Source organism: Carassius gibelio, chromosome B5 (genome assembly GCF_023724105.1).
Source record: "Carassius gibelio isolate Cgi1373 ecotype wild population from Czech Republic chromosome B5, carGib1.2-hapl.c, whole genome shotgun sequence".
NCBI lineage: Eukaryota > Metazoa > Chordata > Actinopteri > Cypriniformes > Cyprinidae > Carassius > Carassius gibelio.
The window spans coordinates 9,269,068-9,294,422 of NC_068400.1; the positions used below are offsets into that span (position 1 = coordinate 9,269,068).

General features: G+C 37.8%; 1 protein-coding gene across 1 annotated transcript in view; it reads left to right on the forward strand.

Moving 5' to 3' along the window:
* LOC127957809 (serine/arginine repetitive matrix protein 3-like) overlaps window positions 1-25,355 on the forward strand; it is a 68,858-nt gene that overhangs the window by 35,863 nt on the left and 7,640 nt on the right. Inside the window, exons 3-12 of the mRNA XM_052556494.1 lie at window positions 2,395-2,484; window positions 5,141-5,269; window positions 5,549-5,626; window positions 6,244-6,312; window positions 9,177-9,212; window positions 9,757-9,807; window positions 10,275-10,382; window positions 11,567-11,747; window positions 21,833-22,113; window positions 22,943-23,185. Coding sequence (XP_052412454.1) covers window positions 2,395-2,484; window positions 5,141-5,269; window positions 5,549-5,626; window positions 6,244-6,312; window positions 9,177-9,212; window positions 9,757-9,807; window positions 10,275-10,382; window positions 11,567-11,747; window positions 21,833-22,113; window positions 22,943-23,185 — 1,266 coding nt within the window. The remainder of the gene's footprint in view (window positions 1-2,394; window positions 2,485-5,140; window positions 5,270-5,548; window positions 5,627-6,243; window positions 6,313-9,176; window positions 9,213-9,756; window positions 9,808-10,274; window positions 10,383-11,566; window positions 11,748-21,832; window positions 22,114-22,942; window positions 23,186-25,355) is intronic.

Here is a 25,355-nt window from a genome sequence, read left to right on the forward strand (position 1 = left end):
TTAAAATAAGATAATTTTTTTATTATCAGTGATCATGAGCTTATTAGAAAGACATTAGAAAGGAAAAACAGAAAAATGTGTGTGGGTTCTGTGTTTTTTACCCACTGTCCTCATATTGCACAAAAAAATACAGAAATACATTTTTATCTTGTGTGTGTGCGTGTGCATATGTCATAATGGATTTGATAAAGCAGCATTATCTCCAGCCCCTCCAGCACAAGCTTTTATAGCAGGAAAGTTTGGCTTCTTCACAAACACGCACATCATCTTCCTCATGCACCGCTGTGTGCAGCTGCTCTGGGCAGAGGCTGATAAACCTGCTATTGTGATGCCATACATTACCAGCTCAACTGAATGCACAATGTTTGCCCCTGGTTACACCAGTCTACTCTCACCAGACAGCAGGTTCAGGTTTCATCAGCCGCTGTGTTAAGACTCTTTCACATGACCTGCATCAACACACCTCGACATACACACATCATGTGCTGCTTCTTCGACCTCTGTGTGAAAACCTGCTTATTTCCAAAAAATAGTGATCTGCCCTTCTGTCTACTGCCTCTATAGCCCCCTTCCTCAAATCTTGCCCTGGAGGTCCAATGCTCTGCAGAGTTTAGCTCCAACCCTGATCAAAGTCACCTGCCTGTGATTTTTAATGATCCCAAAGACATTGATTAGCATGCTAAGGTGTGTTTGATTAGGGTTAGAGCTAAACTCTGCAGGAAAGTGGATCTTGAGGTCCAGATTTGAGGAACCCTGCTCTATAGTCATTATTTAAATGACTTTTTTAATGTTTTTGAAAGAAGTCTATTTTTTCATTAAAGCTGCATTTATTTGATCAAAAATGCTGTAAAAACATTAAAATTGTGAAATAATTATTACAATTTAAATGAACTGTTCTTCCATTTGAATTTATTTTAAAATGATATTTATTCCTGTGATAAAAGCTCAATTTTCAGCATCATTCTTCCAGTCTTCAGTGTCACGTGATCCTTCAGAAATTATTATTTTATCCAGATTTGCTGCTCAGGAAACATTTCTGATTATTATCAATGCTGAAAACAGTTTGTGCTTTTGTGGAAACCATGATACATTACCATTTAAACGTTTGGGATTTACATTTATTTATTTATTTTACTTTTATTCAGCAAGGCCACTTTAACTTGATAGAAAATGAGAGTAAAGACATTTTTAATATTACAAAAGATTTATGTTTCAGTAAATGCTGTTCTTTTGAACATCAAAGATTCATGAAAAAAAAAGCAGTTTCCACAAAAATATTATGCAACATTGAACCTGATTTCTGAAGATCATGTGACACTGAAGACTGGAGGAATGATGCTGGAAATACAGCTGTGCATCACAGGAATAAATTACACTTTAAAATAGGTTTAATTAAAAAACTATTATTAGAAATAGTGGCTGGCCCAAAACAGACAGGAGTGGAAGACTTTTGTTGCTGCCCTACATGCCAAGGGCATAACGGGGAGTAAGTAAGTAAGAAGTAAATTAGACATTGTATTAATTTTAGAATATTGCAGTTTTTACTGTATGTTTTATCTGATTATTGCTTAGAACAAAAAAGACTTGCTTATTACAAATTTTTGACTTGTAATGGAACTATTGCAATGCTTTTTGTTATTATAATAACTGAAACTTCTCACATATTTCACCTCATATAGATTTTTTCTTCTTTTTTTCACTCATCTTGTTGCGTATAACAATATGAATTTGATGAAAGAAGGGAGCACGTCTGTGTGACGCCACAACATGTTGTGTACATAGGCAGCCGGTTTGGAACAGGATTTCAATTCCATCTCTTTTTGCACAGTATGGGTTCAGATGTTATCAAGCGCACACTGTTGTCTGTGTGCTGACTGTCAAGTCACCTTTGCCACCCACAGATTTCTGCATGGCAACACTGAGTGAATATAAAGAGTGTTTCTCCAGTCCAGCGCCCCCTGCAGGCAGCTGTGCGCCTCTGAAACCACATTACAGTCGATCCATGTGGCAGGACAGTCTCTCTCTCTCTCTCTCTCTCACACACACACACACACACACACTAATCTTGTTTCCTGATGGATGCGCTCTGGAGAAAACGAGAATGGCACGTTTAATATCCAAACCCTTAGAGTGGCCGAATGTTTCCATGCTGCATTTATTCACACATTTTTAGCACATCTCTGAAAGAGGCAAGATTAAAACTAGACTTTTACACTTTCTGAAGAAATTGCAGGCGGTGACCCATGCAAAAGTTTTTTTGGGTGGTTGCTGGCTTGGCTCCATCCATCAGTGTTTGCTGGGATTTTTTCACCTGTTTTATCATCAGTGAGTTAAAATCACTCCTTAAACAATGTTCTGTTGAGGAGATTTGACTGTTTATATTTTTATTTGCAGATATTCCAAAGAAGAAATCCAGCAGAAGGTCGGAACGTTTCGGCAGATGCTGATGGAGAAGGAGGGTGTGATAACTCGAGAACGTCCACCGTGAGTCAATCAAACGAGCAAACCATTGATCCGCTCTGATCTTATTTTCCACATGTAATTGAATAGAGTGTGTGTTTCCTGTAGAGACAGTATCGGATAGCGTTTGTGTGTGGCATTGTCTTCCTGTGATTAATGATAACGCTGACCAGCACTGATAGAAACACACATCTCAGAGCCAGTGAATGAACACTGCATGTTTAATTGATAAATGTACATTAAATACAATTTACGAGAACTAGAAACACTTTAATATATTTAACTCGATGGAAAACCATTTAGCTAAATAATGCAATGCAGAAATGCTGCGTAGGAATTGAAATGAATCATTTCTCTTTCTAGTTCATTTACACAAACTGTCTGAACAAACAGATTCACTAAAATTAATCTATGAGAAGTGCATTCTCTATTTTTGTAGCTACCTATAAACAGAAACTTTTTAGCACTAGTGCATCAAAATTAAGTGCAATTCATGAACATTACATGCTTTAGCTATGTAGTGGATTTTATAATCTAATGTTGTCATAGAGGATCATGGGAAATGTAGCTTTGTTGCCTGTAGCATAAAAATAAGCCGTAACGTAGGCTTAGATGAAGTCATGTTGAAATAGATTCATAAATTCGATGCTGTGTTTGGCCTCATATAGTCTGAATGTGTTTGTTTCTGCAGGTACACATACAAACTTTCTTATAGCTTGTGTGTGCAAGTCCTTTATCAGCACAGAAGGAGATGATTTAATACTCTCTACAGATCATAAATGACCCTGCGTTAATGCCATAGCACAACCCAGAGGAAACCTCAGTGACCGTACATCACCTCCTTCACCCAGAGACCAATCTAATAAAAAAGCCTTTTCATCTTAAACCTAACCTCCTGTTCTGGCCATTCTGCACACAAGAACTCTGAGCCTGAGCCGTTATAGCTCAAGAAACACAACATTTCTGCTACTGTATATCTAACAAATCTTCTGTTCTAGCAGAGGACCCTTATGTTGTCATTTAACCCTTCCGTTCTGTCACAAAACCCTTGTATTGTCATTTAACCCTTCTGTTTTATCACAGGACACTTATGTTTGGATTTAACCCTTTTGTTCCTTCATAGGACCCTTACAGTATGTTGTCATTTAACCCCTTCTGATCTGTCGCCGAACCCTTGTATAGTCATTTAACCCTTGTTTCATCAGAGGACCTTTACAGTATTTTGTCATTTAACCTTTGTGTTCTATTACAGAACCCCTGTGTTGTCATTTAACCCTTCCTTTTCAACACAGGGCCCTTATGTTGTCATTTAACCCTTCCATTCTGTCACAAAACCCTTGTATTGTCATTTAACCCTTCTGTTTTATCACAGGACACTTATGTTTGGACTTAACCCTTTTGTTCCTTCATAGGACCCTTACAGTATGTTGTCATTCAACCCTTCTGATCTGTCGCCGAACCCTTGTATAGTCATTTAACCCTTGTTTCATCAGAGGACCTTTACAGTATTTTGTCATTTAACCTTTGTGTTCTATTACAGAACCCCTGTGTTGTCATTTAACCCTTCCTTTTCATCACAGGGCCCTTATGTCATCATTTAACCCTTCTGTTCCATAATAGAACCCTTATGTTGTCATTTAACCCTTGTTCCATCATAGGACCCTTACAGTATGTTATCATTTAACCCTTCTGTTTCATCACAGGGCCTTTATGTAGTAATTTAACCCTTCTGTTACATCATAGGATCCTTACAGTATGTTATCATTTAACCTTTCTGTTCTGTCACAGAACCCTTGTGTTGTCATTTAGCACTTCCTTTTCAACACAGGGCCCTTATGTCATCATTTAACCCTTCTGTTCCATAATAGAACCCTTACATTGTCATTTAACCCTTTTTTATCATCATAGGACCCCCCAGTATGTTGTCATTTAACCCTTCTGTTCTGTCACAGAACACATATGTTGTCATTTAACCCTTCCTTTTCAACACAGGACCCTTACATTGTCATTTAACCCTTTTTTATCATCATAGGGCTAACAGTATGTTGTCATTTAACACTTCTGTTCTGTCACAGAATCCATTTGTTGTCCTTTAACTCTACTGTTTCATCAAAGAACCCTTATGTTGTCATATTACCCTTCTTTTAAATCATAGAACTGTTAGGCTGTTAGCACTTTGGCAGAAGAAGTATGGTGACATTTATGACTGTGATGAAGAAGCTGATGATTACAGTTTTAGATAAGATCGACTTTAGTAGTAGAATGCTAATTTATTTCATCAAGACACATGTTAGGAAGGATAATGAGGATAAGTTAAGGCTTTATAAAAAGTGAGTGTGACAGAAACATAGATCTGTTAGAACCTAGCCAGGAATTCTGTGAGGTTTCTCATTATCACACTGTATAATCACCTTTATTCTGTTTCAATTACAAGAAAAATGGTTTTGCTCATAGGTTGCCCTTTCATTGACCAACTTTTTTTTAAATCCTTTATAAAAAATGAAAATGAGCCATGAGGTGACAAACATTGGAGTATAGAGTAAAATGAACATACATTAGAATAAAATGAAGACTTTCAAATCTGAGCACAGACATTGCAAGTCTGAGTCAGAATAGCTCATTGCTGCAATTTAGACCAGTGCAGGTAATGACCTTTGACCTTTACCTCCTGTATGCACAGGGTTAAGCTGCTTCCTGACGGGAATGAAGATCATGTGGAAAATGCTGTGTATGTCGAGGGCTATGAGGAAGACTATGATTGTGATGGAGAATATTACGAGCAAGATTCAGCTGCCTACGACGACTGCAGGTGAAAACTGAGGAAGAAGCTCTGATATCAACACCTACACGCTGAGAGATACTGAAAATTAATTAATAAAATAAATACAATTAATACTGATTTCAATTGACATAACTTTATTTAATAAAGACTATTGAAAACATCTCATTTAAGCATGTTAAATGCAAAATAACTACACTTCTTGCATTATAGTCACTAAAGCTCAATCCAGTGGTTGCTGCTGTATGCAAACATACAGGAAACACAGGACAACAACAACTGCAAGCCATTACTTGTCTTCTTCTCTAGATCCAAGAGGAAATCCAGCAGTTCACCTTCTCCTCGGCCTAAAAAGAGGAAAAAGAAGAAGGCAAGAAGACACAGTCGGTCAGTTTGCTTTCTGTGATTTAATGCAATGCAGCATCATGTACTTAAAACTCATCCAATGTATACTGTGCATAGTTTGCAAATGAAAGTGAAATGTGAAAGTGAATGTGACGTGACATTCAACTATGGTGACCCATACCCAGAATTCATGCTCTGCATTTAACCCATCCAAAGTGCACACACACAGCAGTGAACACACACACACACATGTGAACACACACCCAGAGCAGTGTGACAGATGTTCTGTATGCAATGCATAGAATACTTAAATAACCTAAGACACAAGCCAAACGAGCATTACCAACAGAAACCCTCTGTGCAGCAATGAAGTGAGCTAAAAATGAACCTTTAATTGTCAGTGTGATCTCTCACATTGATTTTTTGAGCCAAAAAATAGAAATGTAATATTTAGAGGTTTGTTCAGATCACACAAATTCTAAGTATAAGCAGAAGTACTAATAATTCATGACATTTCATCAAGAAACAGAGTTTGAGGGTGAAAAGGGTCAAGAGGAACATTTAAATAGGATTCAGTGAGAAAATGGAAGAAAATGATGGAAATGTGCTTGTGTGATATTTCATCCGAAGTATTGTTATTGTGTTTGTGTGACCCTCAGAGCTGACAGCCCATCTCCAACCCGCAGAGACAAGAGGAAGAAAAGCGGAAAGAAACACAAGAGAGACAGGTATGTGTGTGTGTGTGTGTGTGTATTTGTGTGTCATATCAGGACACAACTCTGTATAATGACATGGGTCTGACACAGGTATTACAAGGAGAGGGTGACTTATGAGGACATAACCCATGTCCCCATTTTTCAAAACACTTATAAATCATACAGAATGAGTTTTTTTGAGAAAGTAAAAATGCACAAAGTTTCCTGTGAGGGTTAGGGTTAGGTGTAGGGTTGGTGAAGGGCCATAGAATATACAGTTTCTACATTATAAAAACCATTACACCTATGGGATGAACACACTTTACACAAAAACAAACATGTGTGTGTGTGTGTGTGTGTGTGGTTATTAACTCACACAGGTATACATCATTCACTGATCGATTAACACTGATCTCCCTGCCTGTATTCATTAGATCATACTGTATACTGCAGTATGCAAAGTTTCAGTATTCATAACATGCAAACAACAATATAACCTACGACATTATTCAAAGTGTGCATTATACACAAAACACACTACATGAGAAACTGTATCCTACACACAATCTACATTTCCATTTCTAATAACCCAAATATACTGACCATAATATTATTAACCTCTATTTCAAATATGTTTTATCACTTTATTATGTCTTCTTGACCTTTTATTTGCTTAGATTGCCTTTGATCTGTTCGATGTTTATGCACAAAAATTTATTAAAAATGCAAAATAATGTGCATTTTTGATCATGTGACAACGTTGTAGTGATGCACATTGTTTTACAATCTTCTTTATATAGTAGGTACTGTACATATACCTACTACTTATATACTTTAGGTGGCACTTTTGTTTTCTGAACATATAGTCTCAGAGTCTAATTTTAATATTTGACAAAATAGAAACAGGCTCTTTGAAGACTAGCTCGGGCAGATTTAAACTGTTCAAGTTCATATTTAATATCAGCATTTGTATTTTTACTAGAAGCATCAAGGATTAGAACAAACTCAACTCAGTGTCCAAAAATAGCTCCAGACATGAACAAGAAAAGACCTTCTGCATTCATCAAATATTCATGATATTATGTCAGAAATATCTGCAGTATTTTGTGGGACGTGTCAGCATTTAAGATGCTTCGGTTTCTGTCTGTATTTTCATTATTATGCTTAGTTTTTATATCTGTGTATCACTATATGGGTTTCTTCTGAGTTTCCTCTTGTCATGACCTCTACTCTATTAATATTCATAAGGACATTTTTCACACAGCAGTCTATTTTGAACATGCTATATGATTCTCTGTAAAGTGGTCTAGACATAGAGTTAGCAATGCGCTAGCAAAACCAAGGGTGATGTATTAAATTCCCAGGAAGCTCATGCTGATAAAACATAAAGCTTGTATGTAATGTGGATAAAAGCATCTGCTGAATGAATAATTTATTCTGAATTTCCGGCTCATATCAGTTTCATATAACCTCTTAAGTGTTTATTCAGTTTTTACTTCATGCATTTGGGCTTTTGCCCCATAGTGTGATTTTTATATATAGATATTTTATAAATAAATGAATATATAAATAATATTTATAATATAGTTAACACACTTGATGAAGATACCAACATGCTGCATATTCCTTCATTTCCATGCAGTCTCCTCTGTACTGGACAGATCATTTTTATTCGTCTCAAGTTTCCCTGGTAGCTTTATTACAGCTTTCTTCATGAAAACATGACAGGACTGACGGATGCTAGGATGCTTGTGCATCTGTTTGTGTCTGATGTATATAATAGTGAACACATGGTGGATCCTGGTGTAGATGTCTTATCACAGCAGCTTCAGTGCTGTCAGACGGGGTGTGAGAGGGAAAGTGTGAAAGAGAGATAGAAACTGAGCGTAGAAAGTCAAGGATTTCAACTTTCAGTATAAATTGAAAATGTGGTATATGCGGTCTTATTATGTGTTAAATAACCCCAAAAATCTACAAAAAACCCAAAATCTTCCAACTAAGGCAAAATTTGGTAAGACAGATATTTTAACCATTGTCTTTATCACAACATAAAAATGTATGGATATTTAAATCCCATTTAAAAATGAATGTCTCTGGAATTAGATATCAAATATTATTTAAATGTCACACCATCTTTTCTTTTCACTAATAGCACTTCATTATTTTTGCTCAGTATCTTTTAATCAGCTGGTATTCGTTTGATTTGTAGTGGATGTCTGAAGTCAGTTATCCTTGATTTATTAATGTGCAGCAACACAGGATCTATCGTTTTATCATTTCAAACCAAACAAGCTTATTTTTGTCAAGTATTTTGATAGAAAAGCATGATTGTGCATCTTTCTTAACTCTTTCCCCGCCAGCAGTTTCATTCTAGCTTCATGCATTCTTTTTTGCCAACACTTGAATGTGGGTAAGTTTCATGAAAAAGCAACAGTTTGAAAAAATAAAATGCTCTACTACATTTAAATATCGTGTCTGGTCCTATACCACTTCCTGGATGGACATTTAATCTGGTAATGTGCCGGCAGTTTTGATTTATATGCTGTCTAATGTTTGATGATTGCATCATTGTACATATTTATCATTTTACAAAAGCAATAATTTGTTTCAGCTTCAGAGATTCAGTACTCTTTCAGAAGATGTGTAATAGCAACTTCTAACATATACTGTAACAGTGAAAACACAGAAAGCTGGAAACTTCCATCAATGGCGGGAAAAGAGTTAACAATAGATGTTTTTTTATATATTCCAGTATCTAATGCATGACATTCAGACATATAACTCTGATTTCAGTGTCCAAATACTGAATGCCGAAGACTTAAACTACAAAATCTACTACAGCAGCAGTTCTGTGGTAGTCATAATCTGATATCTAACCCAACATTTCTCTGTGCCAGGTCCACATCTGGCTCAAGGAGGAAGAGGAGACACAGGTAAACATCGAGTTAACCTAAGGTCCTTTAGATTTTATGGTTTGAGACCTACGCTGAGTTAGTTGTGCAGAGCCAACATCCACTTTAGAGTTTTTTCAAGAGCCATTCATTGACATTTAAAGTGACCAGCCACAGTTCATTTTGCTTGTATGTGCTGTTTAGGGGTGGATAAATAAAAAAATCGATGATACTGCAGTAGTAGACTGGCCTAGAAAACATTTGATCAATAGCAGTCTCTTTGAATAGCTGTACAAACAAAATTGAAGAAAATAGCATAAACGTGAAAATTTAACAGACATCACTCAGAAAACAAGGCAGAATATGCAGTTTGCACTTTATTTAACCCAAAAGAGTGCATATTAGTACCTTAAATGTAGATGTTAGTACTTAAATTTTGCTTTGTAGTACCATTTGTACCCTTGTGTCTTGAACAAGAATTGTGCACTGAAGCTGCGAAATAATTGAACATAATTCTGTTTTGATTTGAAGACTTTACTGCTCCACACATAAGCTCTATGTGTATTGTATTGTTTTCTCCTTTCAGATCTGGGAGCCCCAAAAACAAACACAAAGACAAGAACAAACAGAAGAAGAGGTGAGTGAGGTTTATTCCGCTGTTTGCTTTTCTAAAAATTCTCAGTGTACATAATTATGCTTTCATGCATCATAAAGCCTCAGCTTGACAAAGAAAATCCATTGCACTGATTACAGCATTTAATGATTCAATGATATTAATGCTCTAAGCAATCCGAGTTGTGATTTTCCACTTGGGATAGCAACCATTCACAACACCTTAGCAATGAGCTATCACTGACAGCCACTTGAAACGTTTTAAAAACAGCATAGCAACCCTAGTAAACATCTATAACATCCGTGCAACCACCTAGCAGTGCACGGAAAACCAGTCAGAACTTTTAAGCAACTGTCAATCCTTGCAAACAACCTGCAACCCCACACTGACCATCTGAAGCACCAGAGAAACCATCTAGTAACTTGTGTTGAGTGTGAGGTGTATGATGAAGCGGTGTGTGTGAAGTGTGTTTGTGTGTGTGTGTCCCGCAGGTGTTCGGTGGAGTCTCCCAGCAGGAGTTCTCAGCACAGAGGCAGCTGTTGTAGTTCCCGCAGCGGATCCGTCTCCTCCACCGCCAGCGTCTCTAAATCACCCAGCAGGTGCGGCTTATATTCGGCCTCTTATCTCCATTACACAGGCCCTCCGACAAACCTCCTCTAACATACATTTACTATGGTGAACATAGTTTCTGCCAAAATATCATGGTTACTACAATAAGACTGTGGTAATGAGGTATTAGTCACCACTTTCATCTCAGAAAGGGAATGAATCACAATGACAGATAGACAGAAAAGCTTCTTACATTTAGATCCATAGTCATTTATTATGACTTTACTGCACTGACTATGGCATGGTTAAACTGTGCGGACCTACATTTCAAAGCTCAAGGCTGCACTTATCTGATAAAAAATACAATAATATTGTGAAATAATATTAAAGTTTAATTTGATTAAAGTTTTTTTTTTTGTTGAAACCATAATTCATTTTATTTTTCAGGATTCTTTGATGAATAGAACGTTCGGAACAATTTTTTTTTTTAAATAGATATATTTTGTAACATTATAAATATCTTCTCTATAAATTTGTGAATGCTGAATAAAAGTATTAATTTCTTCTTAAAAATATATAAATATCAGGGATTTTTTAAAATGTGATTTCCAGAATAATTTTTTCCCTCCTGCAGTCCATGTAAGTGTTTTTTTTTTTTTTTTTTTAGTTTTAGAGCATCTTCAACATCTGTAAATTCAGTTTTAACATTCTGTATTGGTCAATTTCATCTTGACTGTTTTAAAAAAATTGATTTGCAAGATATAAATTTGCAATTCTGAGAACATATCAGTCTTTCCCTCCCCTCAAAATTGGACTTTAACTCACAATTTTATATCACGCGAAAGTTTATATCATGCAATTCTGACTTTTTTTCTCAGAATGCATGATATAAACTCACAGTTGTAAGTTATAAAGGCAGAATTGTGAGAAAAAAAGAAAATTGCAAGATAAAAAGTCACAATTACCTTTTTTTTATTCAGTGGCGGAAACTGGCTTCCATACATTTTTTTTAATTTAAAGCGTGAAGCCACTTAATTTTAATAAATCTTTCAACAAATAATACATTATATGCTAATTAATTTTGCTTCTCAAAAAAAACGTGTCTTCATTTACGAATGTGTAGATATTTAAATGAAAAATAGTAAGACAAAAATACTGAATAAGAAAATGATTTTCAGCAGTGATCTGTGCTGTCATTATACTCAATCCTTTCCAATCTGACCTCTCAAACCAGATCAAGTACAAAGTGCAGAAACGACAGGCACAAACAGGAAGGAAGTCACTCCAGCCACAGCCCACCGCCGTCCCCCAGCGCTGACCAACCAATCACGTGGCAGAATGGGAACCACAGCGTCCGTGTACGCAATGGCAAAGATTCAGGAGCCAATCACATGGAGGGGAATAAAGGAAACGATGTATGTAGTCTCCTCTACTTTACCTTCATGTGTTCTCTGCCGTTTACACTAATAATCACACACACACACACACACACACACCAACTGATTCAGTCATATCTGTGTGAGCTATATCTCTATATCTCTTTTCCCTCTTTGGCTCCATTCCATAAGTTTTTCGGTTCTCAAGCCATTTATGTGTTTGTTGGGAAGGGTTTTTGTTTGTCAAGACATATTTCCATTATTTTCTGTAATAATATCATGCTTTATTTCATGCACAAGCCATGTTGACTTTTTCTGTTCTAGAAAGAGAATGAATGGAAATATTGAGGATCCGTTTAAAAAAAAAAAATTCTTACAGAGGAAACTAAAATGCAACCAATTGTTTTCATGTGAGATTTTATGAAAGTGAAATTTACATAAAGCATCTATTGCTAATAATTCAATATTATTCAGCTGGTGTTGGATAACATCTTACGAAAGAGACATTCAATGCCTCAACCAGATTAATTATAGACATTTTGGTAACACTATTGCTTCATTTGTTAACATTAGTAAACTAAACAAGTTTACGCGAACTAACAATGAGCAAAGTAAATGGGTGCCATCAGAATGAGAGTCCAAACAGCTGATGTTTGTAAGAAACAAATCCATCGTTTTAAAAAACTGACTAAAATACAAGTCCATAATCCATCTCCTGTTGTCTCTTTACCACAAAAAGTTAAAACATTGTAATGATAGATTTGTTTCTAACAAAAACACAGCTTTTGTCTTCTCCAGATGTTCACTGATGGACTGGAGTGCTGTGCATTATTGTGGTGTTTTTATCAGCTGTTTGAACTCTCGCTCTGATGGCACCCATTCACTCCAGAGCATCCACTGATGAGACACTAATGCAATGCTACATTTCTCCAAATCTGTTACTATTAAGAAAAAAGATCATCTATATCATTCTTGGGTGAAACAATAAAAAAAAGATGAAAACTGTTGCTAGAGAGTTTTAATACTGTGAACTAACATGAACAACCAATAACTAATTGTATTTCTATTAACCAACATTAACAAAGATTAATAGATGATTAAAAATAAGTTGCAACAACTAATGTTAACTAATGAGAACTTATTGTAAGTGTTACTGCTATTTTAAATATCAGTCTACACCTCATAAATAAATCATCTACAAACATTTTTTGTTTTGTAGGTTTTTCTTATCTTGTACATTTTATTGTATACCACAAAATGTCAGCGCTGTGTATTCAAAGACAGTGAGGAATAAATAGCGGCAATCATCTTTTATATAGTAATAACCAGTGTCGGGGAAAGTTAATTTTAAAAGTAATGCATTACAATATTGCGTTACTCCCTAAAAAAAGTAAATAATTATGTTACTTAGTTACTTTCTAAGGAAAGTAATGCGTTACGTTACTAAAATGGGATTAGATTCATTTGTGTTGTTTAAAATATTTAATTATTGCAGGTTTGCGTCATATTTTGAGTTTGCATTTCACTTTTAATTTACTTTGTTGAATAATAAAAGTTTTTTTTTTTTTTGCGAGTGGGATGAATTAATGCACATACACATTTAGTCTAGAACTACATCATGTTCACACAGCGCACACAACCTCTGTATTATCCAATTTCTCCCAATTTGGGGACAGGAGACTTGTCAGTCAATAAATGGAAAAACAAAGTAACCGGCGTTACCTTTTTGAATATTTTCTTGTACATTAAAAAGTAATGCGTTACTTGAAAAAAGTAATCTGATTACGTAACTTGCGTTACTATCCCCAACACTGGTAATAAAACCACATTAATTGCATTTGTGCTGAAAAGGACAACAATGTAATGTAATGTAAATTATGCATTCATACAGTCACACAGTGTCTAACATGGTCACAGGATGTCAGTTATTCAGATAAACCTGTGTTTGGAGATATATCAGATATTTGGTCATACTTTCTGTATCTGGGACGGTTTGCATGCAGTTTTTCAAAAGTTCTCATGCTCTCTTTCTCTCTCTTTTCATTTGCTGAATTCATTCCTCTGTTTAGTTGATTTCTTGACCTCTATGAATTCACATGATCTCTTCCCACAAATAAATGCCCAAACTTTTCTGTCTTGTTTGTGTAAAAAGCACTCATATGATTTGGAACTGGACCGAGTAGATTAAATGGGTATGTCTACTAGTTTTTCTTGTCAATACAGTTGAAACTCTTATTTTCTGCTCAGTTTTACCATAGCACTCTTTTCCAGATGTGTATCAGGTGTTTTAAGAGCCAACGATCTGTGACCTGCAATCAGATCGTCCCTTATTATTGATCAGTTTCTGTAATGGTGAAGAACTATTAATCAAGAGACGGTTCTCATAGCTAATCCTTTTTTAGCCAATCAGCTGTCATTCCTGGTTCTGCTGAGAGGATGAATGAGTCTGAATGTTACAATCACAGATAGGAAATATCTGGATGCTTAGCACCGCCATCTTGGAAAGGTCAATGGATTGAAACATTATGTAGTCCTTTATAAATAGATTATTGTATTCTTCAGTTTATGGAACGTGTTTAAGGTTAGGATTGTATAATTTCAATAAAAATACATTATTATTATTTATATAATTATAAATATTAGCTATTTAAAAAATATATTATTCAATTATTATGTTTTAATCATTATTATATTGTTATAATAATTATACAAATTAAATTTATTTTTATTAATAATAATAATAATTATTATTATTACATCCATAAAACATCATATTTTTGTTCATTGTTCAGAGCCTCATAGCTTTAATTATAAACTTTGTTGACCAAATTGTTGACCAATAAAATATTATTATTTATTTGTTTGTTTACAAAATACAACAACAACTTTTCTGGCACTAAAAAACTGATATTTTTGGTTAAATGAAGAAATGCCAGTTTGGACATTATGATTTTGCATTACATTTTCTATGTTTGTTCATTTTATTTATTTATGCTTTAATTCAAAACAGAGCTGTATAATAGCTGTACAAAGTATTTTATCAATACTCATGTTGATACATTTTAAATTTTATACCATCTTCAATAAGCAGAATTATATGGTGGTGCAATTCATATTGACCTTTCCAGTATGGTGGATACAGTGGGGCTCGAAAGTTTGCAAAATCTGTGAAAATGTGAATCATTCTCAAAAAAAAATAAGAGAGATCATATTAAATGCATGTTATTTTTTTTAGTACTGTCCTGAGTAAGATATTGTATATAAAAGATGTTTACATTTAGTCCATAAGACAAAAAAAAAAATAATAATAATAAATTAAAAATTAATAAAATAACCCCATTCAAAAGTTGGGAAAAACTGAGTATTGTTCTTCAGAAAAATCTTTAAGGTCCTGCAGATTCTTCAGTTTTCCAGCATCTTTGCATATTTGAACCCTTTCCAGCAGTGACTTTATGATTTTGGGATACATCTTTTCACACTGAGAACAATTGAGGCACTCAAACTCAACTATTAAAACAGATTCAAACATTCACTGATGCTCCAGAAGGAAACAAGATGCATTAAGAGTCTATGAATATGGCCCAATTTTTCTTATTTTGTTGAAATATAATTTTTTCAAACAAGGGACTCATGCACAACCATCAGAAAACAGAAAGACAGTTGTTGATCATCCAGGTAACAGAACACAGTACTAAGAACCAAGGGTTCCCAAACTTTTATTGGGGTTAATTTCTGCATTTTCTTTTGTCTTATGGACTAAATGTAAACATTTTACTCAGGACAGTACTAAATAAAAAATAACATGCATTTAGTATGATCTCTCTTATTTCTTGAAAATTATTCACATTTTCACAGATTCTGCAAGGGGTTCCCAAACTTTCGCTCAAACCCCACTGTATGTTGATGTATTGTGGTAATTAGAATGGTTGCCAATTTGGTAATGCTTGTAATTCTGCATCATTCCACAAAATCTTTGACCAAAATCATGCGCAAAAAAGCTGTTTTGGGCCAGTTAATGTATCGCGTCTATATCTGTGGTCACAACAGGCTACAGATTCATGAATTCTCTCTTGGGTAAAGGCTGACAAATCTCCACTGACAAGAGCTGGTTCAGTGCCACTGGTGATATCAGATGGTTTTCATCGACATGGTTTCTAATGCTTACTCCTCACTAGCACTCAATATGTATAAATATACTTTCTTATTGTGTAACGAGGGGTTTGTTTCCTTCCTGTCAGCATTTGAGTGGTGTAATCTACGTCTAGATGTGTGACAGGGACAAACGGACGCTCTGTAAACATTAGCCGACAGCAAACTACACTAACTAGGGTCATTTAGTAAAGTTGTTACACTAAAAGGGACCCAAGCCATTTGGATTCTCTTCCTAAGCGAATGTGGCATCTTTGCATTCTTTGTGAAGGACTTTTGACAATTGCTGAGAGCAAAAATCTACTTTTAGTTTTAGCAAGTGCCAACAAACAAGCACTAAATTCTCATTGCACAGACCGATTGATAACGATACGGCTTAACGAACGTGACTGGGGTCCCTTTGAGATGTTAGTCGTCCATCCTAGAAGTGACCACCCTCCACCCAACACCCCTCTCCCTTCACCCGTTCATCTGTGCTGTCCATTGTCCCGACATGCTATCTCTTTTCCCATTAAACCACATTGCGCATGCATGGCCATTGATATTTACATTCCTTCTAGCAAATTGGATTTGTTGAGAATTTGTCGCACCCTAACGCTCCTTAACGTACGATAGGATGTGGCTGCACATGTGTCCAAGCGAAAAAGACAGCAATTAATGTAGATTGCTTTGGGGGTTTCTTATTTCTGATTTATTTTGTTTTGGGTTCTTTGTCGTTTTTGATTTCTCCTTTTGTATGTCCACTATTTTTTGGTTTCGTTTTGTTTCGTTTTGTTGGAATTGTCTCCTTTAGTCTGTGGATCAATTATCTTAGCCTGGATACTAAAAGAATTCATTGTCTTTTTCCCATTTCGCTGCGGAGAATTTTCCTTTCTCCTTTTTGTTTTTCCTTTTTCTTCCTTTGTTTTGTTGATATTGCACACGTGTCACTGATTGAAGCGGAAGGTAGGTAATGCTCTGCCTACGCACGTGGAGAATGTGACAAGCACCCTAGCTTGACATCAGTGTCTCTCTCTGTCTTTCTCTTTGTTTAACTGAGGAAAACCAAAGGTTGGCGGGTTGTTTTCATTGTTTTCCTTTTAGAACTGTTTGCTCTATTTTCATTCTCTTTTTGTTTCAATCTGAAATCTACCTTTGCTTTCATGCTTCAGTATTCAGTACACTGCCCTCCCCTCAGGTCCATCTCTTGTCTGCGTTTTATTTAATTTTTCTTATTATTTTTCAGTAGAATGCATTTCCTGTCTGTGCCGCATTCCTTTTGTCTTTGGTGAAATGGTACATGTCATATGATTTGGTCACTTCCCTCTTTTTAATTTTTTTGGATACACAAGGGCTGTTTCTGAAGTATCTGGGGTTTACGTGCAGCTGTGTTAATTTTTTAGTTTTTTATTTATTTATTTATATAGAAGATATTATTATTTTTTGTTTTGGTTAAGTTAGTGTTTGAGGTCGATCAGAAATCCTTGCCTTCCGATGATAATAACAAAGAAACAGCTGGTTGAATAGTTTAACACATAGACATTGCTTTGGTGAGTGAAATCTTTTAGCCTCAATTTTCAGTTCTGCTTCTAAAGATGATGTCTTTCTTAAGGACCCCATGAAATCCAAATTAAAGTTTTGTATTTTTTGGTTTACATGTGTGAATTTGAGCTGATCCATACACTGAAAACATTCTGGTGTAGAAACAACTTTCACTCGGATATTGCGAGTAAATTACACAACCATCAGGTAACATTAAATTGAATGTGACCTCAAAATCAAAAGGAAAAATAAATAAATATGTATTTATGTATGTAAATATAAATTATATATTTTACATATGTTATGTATTTTCAAAACTTTTTGAAATTTTTATATTACATCCATCCATCCATCCATCCATCATTTTTCGGGACCGGGGTCGCAGTGGCAGCAGGCTGAGTAAAGACACCCATATGTCCTTTTCCCTGGCCAGCTCCTCTAGCTCATCCTGGGGAATCCAGAGGTGTTTCCAGGCCTGCTGAAAGATATAATCCCTGTGTTTACCCTGGGGTCTCTTCCCAGATGGACATGCAGGAACACCTCCACCAGAAGGTGTCCAGAAAGCATCCTTACCAGATGCCCAAACCATGTCAACTGGCTCTTTTCAACGTGGATGAGCAGTGGTTCTATTCCAAGTTTCTCTCGGATGTCCAAGCTTTACACCCTGTCCCCTCAGAGTTAGCCCAGACCCCCTTCATTCATTTCATCCCTTAATCTCATTGTTTTGGTCATTACCCAAAGCTCATGACCAGAGGTGAGGGTTGGAACATAGATCGCCTGGTAAATCGAAAGCTTCGCCTTGAGGCTTAGCTCTCTCTTCATCACGATGGGCCGGTACAATCACTGCATCACTGCTTCTCCTGTCATGCTACAACTTATCCTCACTCATGAACAAGACACCAAGGTACTTTAAACTCATCCTTGAACTTAGGGAAGCAGCTCACTCCCAAAGTTGAGTGGGCAATCCACCATTTTCTGGCTGAGAACCATAGCCTAAGATTTGGAGGTGCAGACCCTCATTCCTACAGTTTCATTCCTCCAAAGTAAGCGCTGAAAGTCACAACCTGATGAAGCCATCAGGATGACATCATTTGCGAAAAGCAGTGATGCCACCCTAATGCTGATGATACACAGGGCAACATTTTGAGCAATTTTACTGAACAGCTTTTTATGAGCCATGTTGCTTGGTCACTTTCCCATTGAGAATGGATAACACATTTCTATCTGGATACTTTAGATCAGTTGTGGGCACTGTGTCTGACCTGTCTGCCTGTTGACAGCAACATTGCCCAAAGATACCTGACAACATTGCTCAAAGAATTGCTCTGTGCATCATCAGCCTTAGATCCCCTATCTGGACACCATCCAGATCCCCCTGCTCCACCCTAAGATTCTGTTTAAATATACAAAACACATGTAGAATGGATAAACAAACTCCCATGCCCATGAAGCTTGTCCACTCGTGGCACCTTGCCACTTCTCCTCCCACACCCTGAGTCTTTCTTTTCCTGATCACTGTGGCTTCAGTCCTTCTACCTGTCAGCAGAATCGGGAGACTCATAAGTCAACCAGACCCGAAAGGCCTCCTTCTTCTGCCTGACGACCTCCCTCACCGCTGATGTCCACCAGCATGTTCTTGGGTTTGCCGCCACAACAGACATCAACAACATTCCAGCCACAGCTCGCGGCAGCCATTTCCGCATTGGAGGCTTTGAATAGGGCCTACTCAGAGTCCAAGGGAAATCTTCTCCGGACATAGGGAGTAGAAAAAATTCCAGAAATTCCAGGATCCTCTGTCAGATGTTTCCTGTTAACCCTCACTATTTGTTTGGGTTTTACCACGTCTGTCCGGCAGCATCCCCTGCTATTTTATCCAACTCACCACCAGGTGGTGATCAATTGACAGCCCTGCCACTCTCTTCACCAGAGTGTCCAGAACATGATACAACTAACATAGTCGATCAAAAGCTTTAGCTCCAGGTGGTCTATTACCAAGTACACTTTTGAACCATCTTATGTTTGAACATGGTGTTTGTTCCATTCTGAGCACAGAGGTCGAATAACAAAACACCACACAGGTTTAGATCAGGCAGGCTTTTCTTCCCAATCTCTTCCTCCTGGTTTCTTCATCAACCCCAACATGATCATTAAAGTTGCCCAGCAGAACTATGGAGTTCCCATGCAGTACCCCTTCCAGGGTTAAAGTGAAGTGACGTGACATACAGACAACTATGGTGACCCATACTCAGAATTCATGCTCTGCATTTAACCCATCGAAAGTGCACACATACAGCAGAGAACACACACACAACGTGAACACACACCCGGAGCAGTGGACAGCCATTTATGCTGCAGCACCCGGGGAGCAGTTGAGGGGTTCAGTGCCTTGCTCAAGGGCACCTAAGTTATGGTATTGCCGGCCCAAGACTTGAACCCACAACCTTAGGGTTAGGAGTCAAACTCTCTAACCACTCTCTAACCACTAGGCCATGACTTCCCCTTAAGACCTTCAAGGCCCAAGACCACCAAGAAGGCTGGATACTCTGAACTGTAGTTCAATGCATAAACACAGAACACAGTAAGAAAGCCCCCCCCAACACACACATCACAAAGTCGCATTGAAGCAACCCTCTCGTGGTGCTGAGTTTGGGACTTGTGATCATTCCCATGCACTACTCTTTCCCACCAGAGAGCTCACTTTCCATGTACCAAAAGTCTTTAGAGCCCCCTGCCTGCTGCCCATAGTACATTGCACTGGTCCCCTACGAGGGTGAGCCCACAAGGATATGGCTCCATGAGCCCAGCCACCAAGCACCCACTCGAGAGCTCCTCTCCCAGGCCTGGGTCCAGGAGAGGACCCTGGTATCCCTTTTACAGACCGGGTCTCTCTATCCTGACTCCTGTGCACCATAGGGGATTATTATTTATAATGTGTAACATTATTTTGCATGTAATTATAAATTGTAAAATAATGATAATAATGGTTAATAAATATTATTATAATTATGTTACTAAATTAATTTATTTCTAAAATTAAAATAATTGATTAATACCATTCTGCATATGTAATGTTTTATTTTTATTAATCTATCCATTACAGTAAAGGAAGTTTGAGGTACAGTATGCTTATTTTCTCAATTAAAAAAATATGTAAAAAACATTTTAGCATTAAAGAAAGTAAGATATTCACTTAAACAGGCTTCATTGACTATCTGCAAAATATTAGTTTTCCTTTTCCTTTGGTTATGGGGTACATTATGACACAAACACGTCCTTGATAGGTTTGGGGTATTAAAGTATCCCCAGTATTGTATGCGCTACTGCAGCTTTCTGACTCAACAAGAAATGTAAGAACAGAAAACAAACAAGTGCTTGTTGAACCATTTCATAGGGTCTTTAAATCAACTGATGTATAACTCATAATGCACATTCAGTTAAAGGTTCTTACTCAGAAACGGTTGAAACGAGAGCATCCATTCGTAGCACATTACAGTCAGTCTTGAAGCTTTAAAACCGCACCGAAGGGTGAACCACTGTTATAATGCACTCAAACTATTCGTGTTCCAGCCCACACACTGTGAGATCCATTTGAATTTGATTTCTTTTGTGTGTCTTTTTCTCTCTTTGGTTTGATTTTCATGCATTGTTTCATACTCACTATCCAGGGAAGGGTGTTGTGTCTTTTTCTCTTGCATTTTGTGAATCTAATGATGCACTTATGTTGCCCCACTTTTCCCTTCTCTTCATACCTTACCTACTAAAGGAGGGAATACCACTTTATTGGTAAGTGGATGTTAACCAAAAGGGAGTTGAAAAACAGAATAACCTTTTAAAAAAGCTATTAAAACAGGAAATGGGTCGCTGTTCACATCTCAGCAATTGTCTGCAGGACAAAACAAATCTACAAGCAAGTTCTATTGAGTAGAGGACCAATTGTTTGCTAATTCGATTGAATCTATTCTTGTGACTCTTTATTTTGTTCCTTCCATTTCTGTGATGTTCCGTCAAGTTGTCTTTTTTATTTTCTAGTTTTATTTCTCACCTTTTTCTGTTTGTAGCTCTATCTGAAATTGAAAAAGTCCTCTTTCTCTTCTACTGTATATTCTCCAGTCTCTGTTGCTCTTTATATTCTCTCTAAACGTTTTTCTTTCAGAGTTTCGCATATTTTCCCTCTTTCCCCTTTTTTGTTTAGATTTTCTTTCGGGACTATTCTTTTCAAATCATTATGGTTTTGCATGCCGAATATTGCATGCGCTGCACAATAGAGGACTGTCTATAAGCCAGAGAACAATCCTAGCACTTTCTTTTAGATATTTTTTTGCCAAGTACACGATAACGCTCTTCCACCCAGGAAGAAAAAGACTCTAATTTCACTGTTCTCTTTCTGTTTTTTTTTTTGTTTGTTTTATTTTAATTTTTTTTCCTTTGGTTTGTTGGTTATAATTCATCTACAGGAGCTTCGATCTCTGGCTCCGTCTCCCTCGAGCGCGCAGGCGCATGCGTCGCCTCATCTAAGAGGTGCTAAACACCACCCCGACCGTCCCAAGAGCCCCGGAGGACCAGCGGTGCAGGCTGGAGAGGACAGCTGCGCAGACGACAGGCCGGCGATGGGCAAACCTCTCTCAGAGTCGTCGGGAAGACGCAGCGGGAGGCCAAGGGTTCGAGAGAAGACGTCACACTCGCCGGCGCACAGCAGCGACACTGAGCCACACACTAAGACCAAGAATCAGAAGAAGTAAGAACATTAACATTTATTGTTTATGAAGATGTGTGCATTACTACGGAGCCCAGCACATGACATGCAAGAAAACATTTATAAATTGTGCGCACGATTTACTAATTCTTTCCCTCAATGTACTAAAACGTGCACATGATTACTATTGCCTTCCCTTGATTAACTATTGCGTTCCCTCGATTTGCTAAATCGTGCGCACTATTTATAAATCGAGTGAACGAAATAGTAATCATGTGCATGTTTTAAAACATTGAGGGAACATATGAGTAAATCGTGCACACGATTTAGCCGACAATTTTTTTCCTGCATGTCATGTGTGTGGCTTTGTACATTACTGGTTATATAGGTATAATTTTTTTTTTTCGTTTTATTAAAGACTTCACAGGAATAAATTACATTTGAACAATATATTATAATATAATAATTATAATAATAATACTTAACAATATTACTGTTTTACTGTATTTTTGATCATATACATTTAGCCTTGGTGAGCAGAAGAGAAACATTAAACATAAAAAAAGATTATTCCAAACCTGACCAGATCATAATGAAAAATGTGGTGATTTTCCACATCTAGGGTCACATGCAGCTTCAGCTTGAATATAGCTGTGCAAAGATTTACTCAAATATATAACAAACAAAATGTGCTATCAAAGCCATTTTTCATGCTTCACATTCATTTTTATAACTCTGTACTGTCAATTTGAGTATGTTTAGAGAAACATCTACAGAAGATCAGTAGATAAACCAAACTGAGGTCTCTTTTAAGTCTCTTTATTGATTTAAAGCAAGCATTTCTCAAGTCTATCACTGTATTCTTACTCAGAACGAAAGGATCTCATTCGTCTAAGCGGCACCATCGTGGGCGCACTCAGAAACGTCACCGGAGCTCCTCTGTGTCACCGGCTCGCCACAAACACACGTCCAAGAAGAAGAAGAGCAAGAGTCACGGGACGGCCCGGCAGAGGAGCAGCTCCTGGAGCAGCGGGAGGTCATCATCTCCTGCTCCCTCTAGAGAACACGGATCCAGCAAGAACAAGTCACCACACGTCCGACAGAACAACTCCAGGTACACTCACAAAGATTCAGTGTTTTTACATTTAATCATTTAGCAGACACTTTTATCCAAAGCGACTTACAAATGACAAGTCTCAGTTAGTCTAGTACAGATCGCATAGCCAGGTTTTTTTATTTTTTTTATGAAAGACAAGAAAAGAAGGAAAAGTGCTAGTATTAGTTGTTTAATTGCTTGCGAAAAAGATGAGTATTTAGATGTTTCTTGAAAATGAGTAGAGACTGTACGAATTGAGATTGGGAGAAGGACCGTGAGAGTGATTTTGAACTTTGAGATGGCACCACAAGGCGTCGGTCACTTGCAGAGCGCACACTTCTGGAAGGCACTTAAGATTTAATCAGTGAGTTTAGATATGTTGGTGCCGTGCTAGTGGTCATCTTGTAGGCAAGCATCAGTACCTTGAATTTGATGCGAACAGCTACTGGTAGCCAGTGTAACCTGATGAGGAGAGGAGTAACATGAGCTTTTTTTGGCTCATTGAAGACAACCCTAGCTGCTGCATGCTGGATCAACCGCAGAGGCTTGACAGTACATGCAGGAAGGCCCGCCAGGAGAGCATTACAATAGTCCAGTCTGGAGAGAACAAGAGCTTGGACAAGAAGTTGGGTGGCTTGCTCTGACAGGAAGGGTCTGATCTTCCTAATGTTGTATAAGGCAAATCTTCAGGACAGGGTCGAGGTAGAAATATGGTCTGTGAAGCTTAACTGATGATCGATCACAACTCCTAGGTTTCTGTCTTCCCTGGAAGGAGTAATGGTTGACGAACCCAGCTGTATAGAGAAGTTGTGATGAAGCAATGGGTTAGCTGGAATCACCAGCAGTTCTGTCTTAGTAAGATTGAGCTGAGATGATGGTCATTCATCCAGCTAGAAATGTCACTCAGACAGGCTGAAATGCGAGCAGCTACCGTCGGGTCATCTGGCTGGAATGAGAAGTAGAGTTGAGTGTCATCAGCTTAGCAGTGATAGGAAAAACCATGCTTCTGAATGACAGATCCTAATGACGTCATGTAGATGGAGAAGAGAAGTGGTCCAAGTACTGTGCCTTGAGGAACCCCAGTAGTGAGGTGTTGTGACTTAGAAACATCACCCCTCCAAGACACACTGAAGGATCTGTCAGAGAGGTAGGACTTAACCCATAGGAGTGCGATTCCAGAGATGCCCATCTTTCTGAGGGTGGACAGGAGAATCTGCTGATTAACGGTGTCAAAAGTAGCAGACAGGTCCAGTAAGATGAGTAATGAGGATTTTCATTAACCGAGAGCAGAGCAGTCTCAGTTCTCTGTTTCCCAGCCACTTTTGAAGCCAGATTGGTTGCTGTCCCAGAGGTTGTTCTGTACAAGGAACATAGAAAGCTGGTGTCCGAGCGTCACAACAGCTGTTAATTTTGTTGTGGTAGTATGATGTTTTAGCAGTGAAGACATTTGCAGAGAAGGAAGAGAGGAGAGACGGATACACACTGAGGTCGGTAGAGTTTCTTGATTTCTGCCATTTCCTCTCTGCAGCCCTGAGATTAGAGCGATGTTCACGGAGAACCTCGGACAGCCAGGGGGCAGATGGGGCAGTGCGTGCTGGTCTGGATGACAGTGGGCAAAAGTTGTCCAAGCAAGATGTTAAAGTGGAGCAAAGAGTGTCAGTAGCACTGGTCGTGTCCAGAGCTGAAAACTGAGAGAGTGCAGGAAGCGAGGATGAAACCACAGAAGATAGGCGAGATGGAGAGAGTGAGCGTAGGTTCCTTCGAAAGGTGACCTGCGTTGGAGTGTGTGCCACTTCAGGAGTAAGTGCTAGGTTAGCAGTAATGAGGAAGTGGTCAGAGGTGTGCAGTGGAGCAACTGAAGAGGTGTCCACAGAGCAACAGCGTGTGTAGATGAGGTCCAGTTGGTTGCCTGATTTGTGAGTCGCTGTAGTGGACACTAGCTTGAGATCAAATGAGGTGAGCAGAGTGTTGAAGTCAGCAGCCTGGGGTTTATCTAGGTGGATGTTGAAGTCACCAAGCAGTACCAGAGGAGTACCATCATCAGGAAAGTTGATAGCAGCACATCCAACTCCTCCAAGAAGTTTCCCAATTGACCTTGGGGACGATAAATGACCACAAAGTGGATTTTAATAGGGTGGGTTACAGTAATGGCACGTGATTCAAATGAACCATTACCTGTAGGTGATGG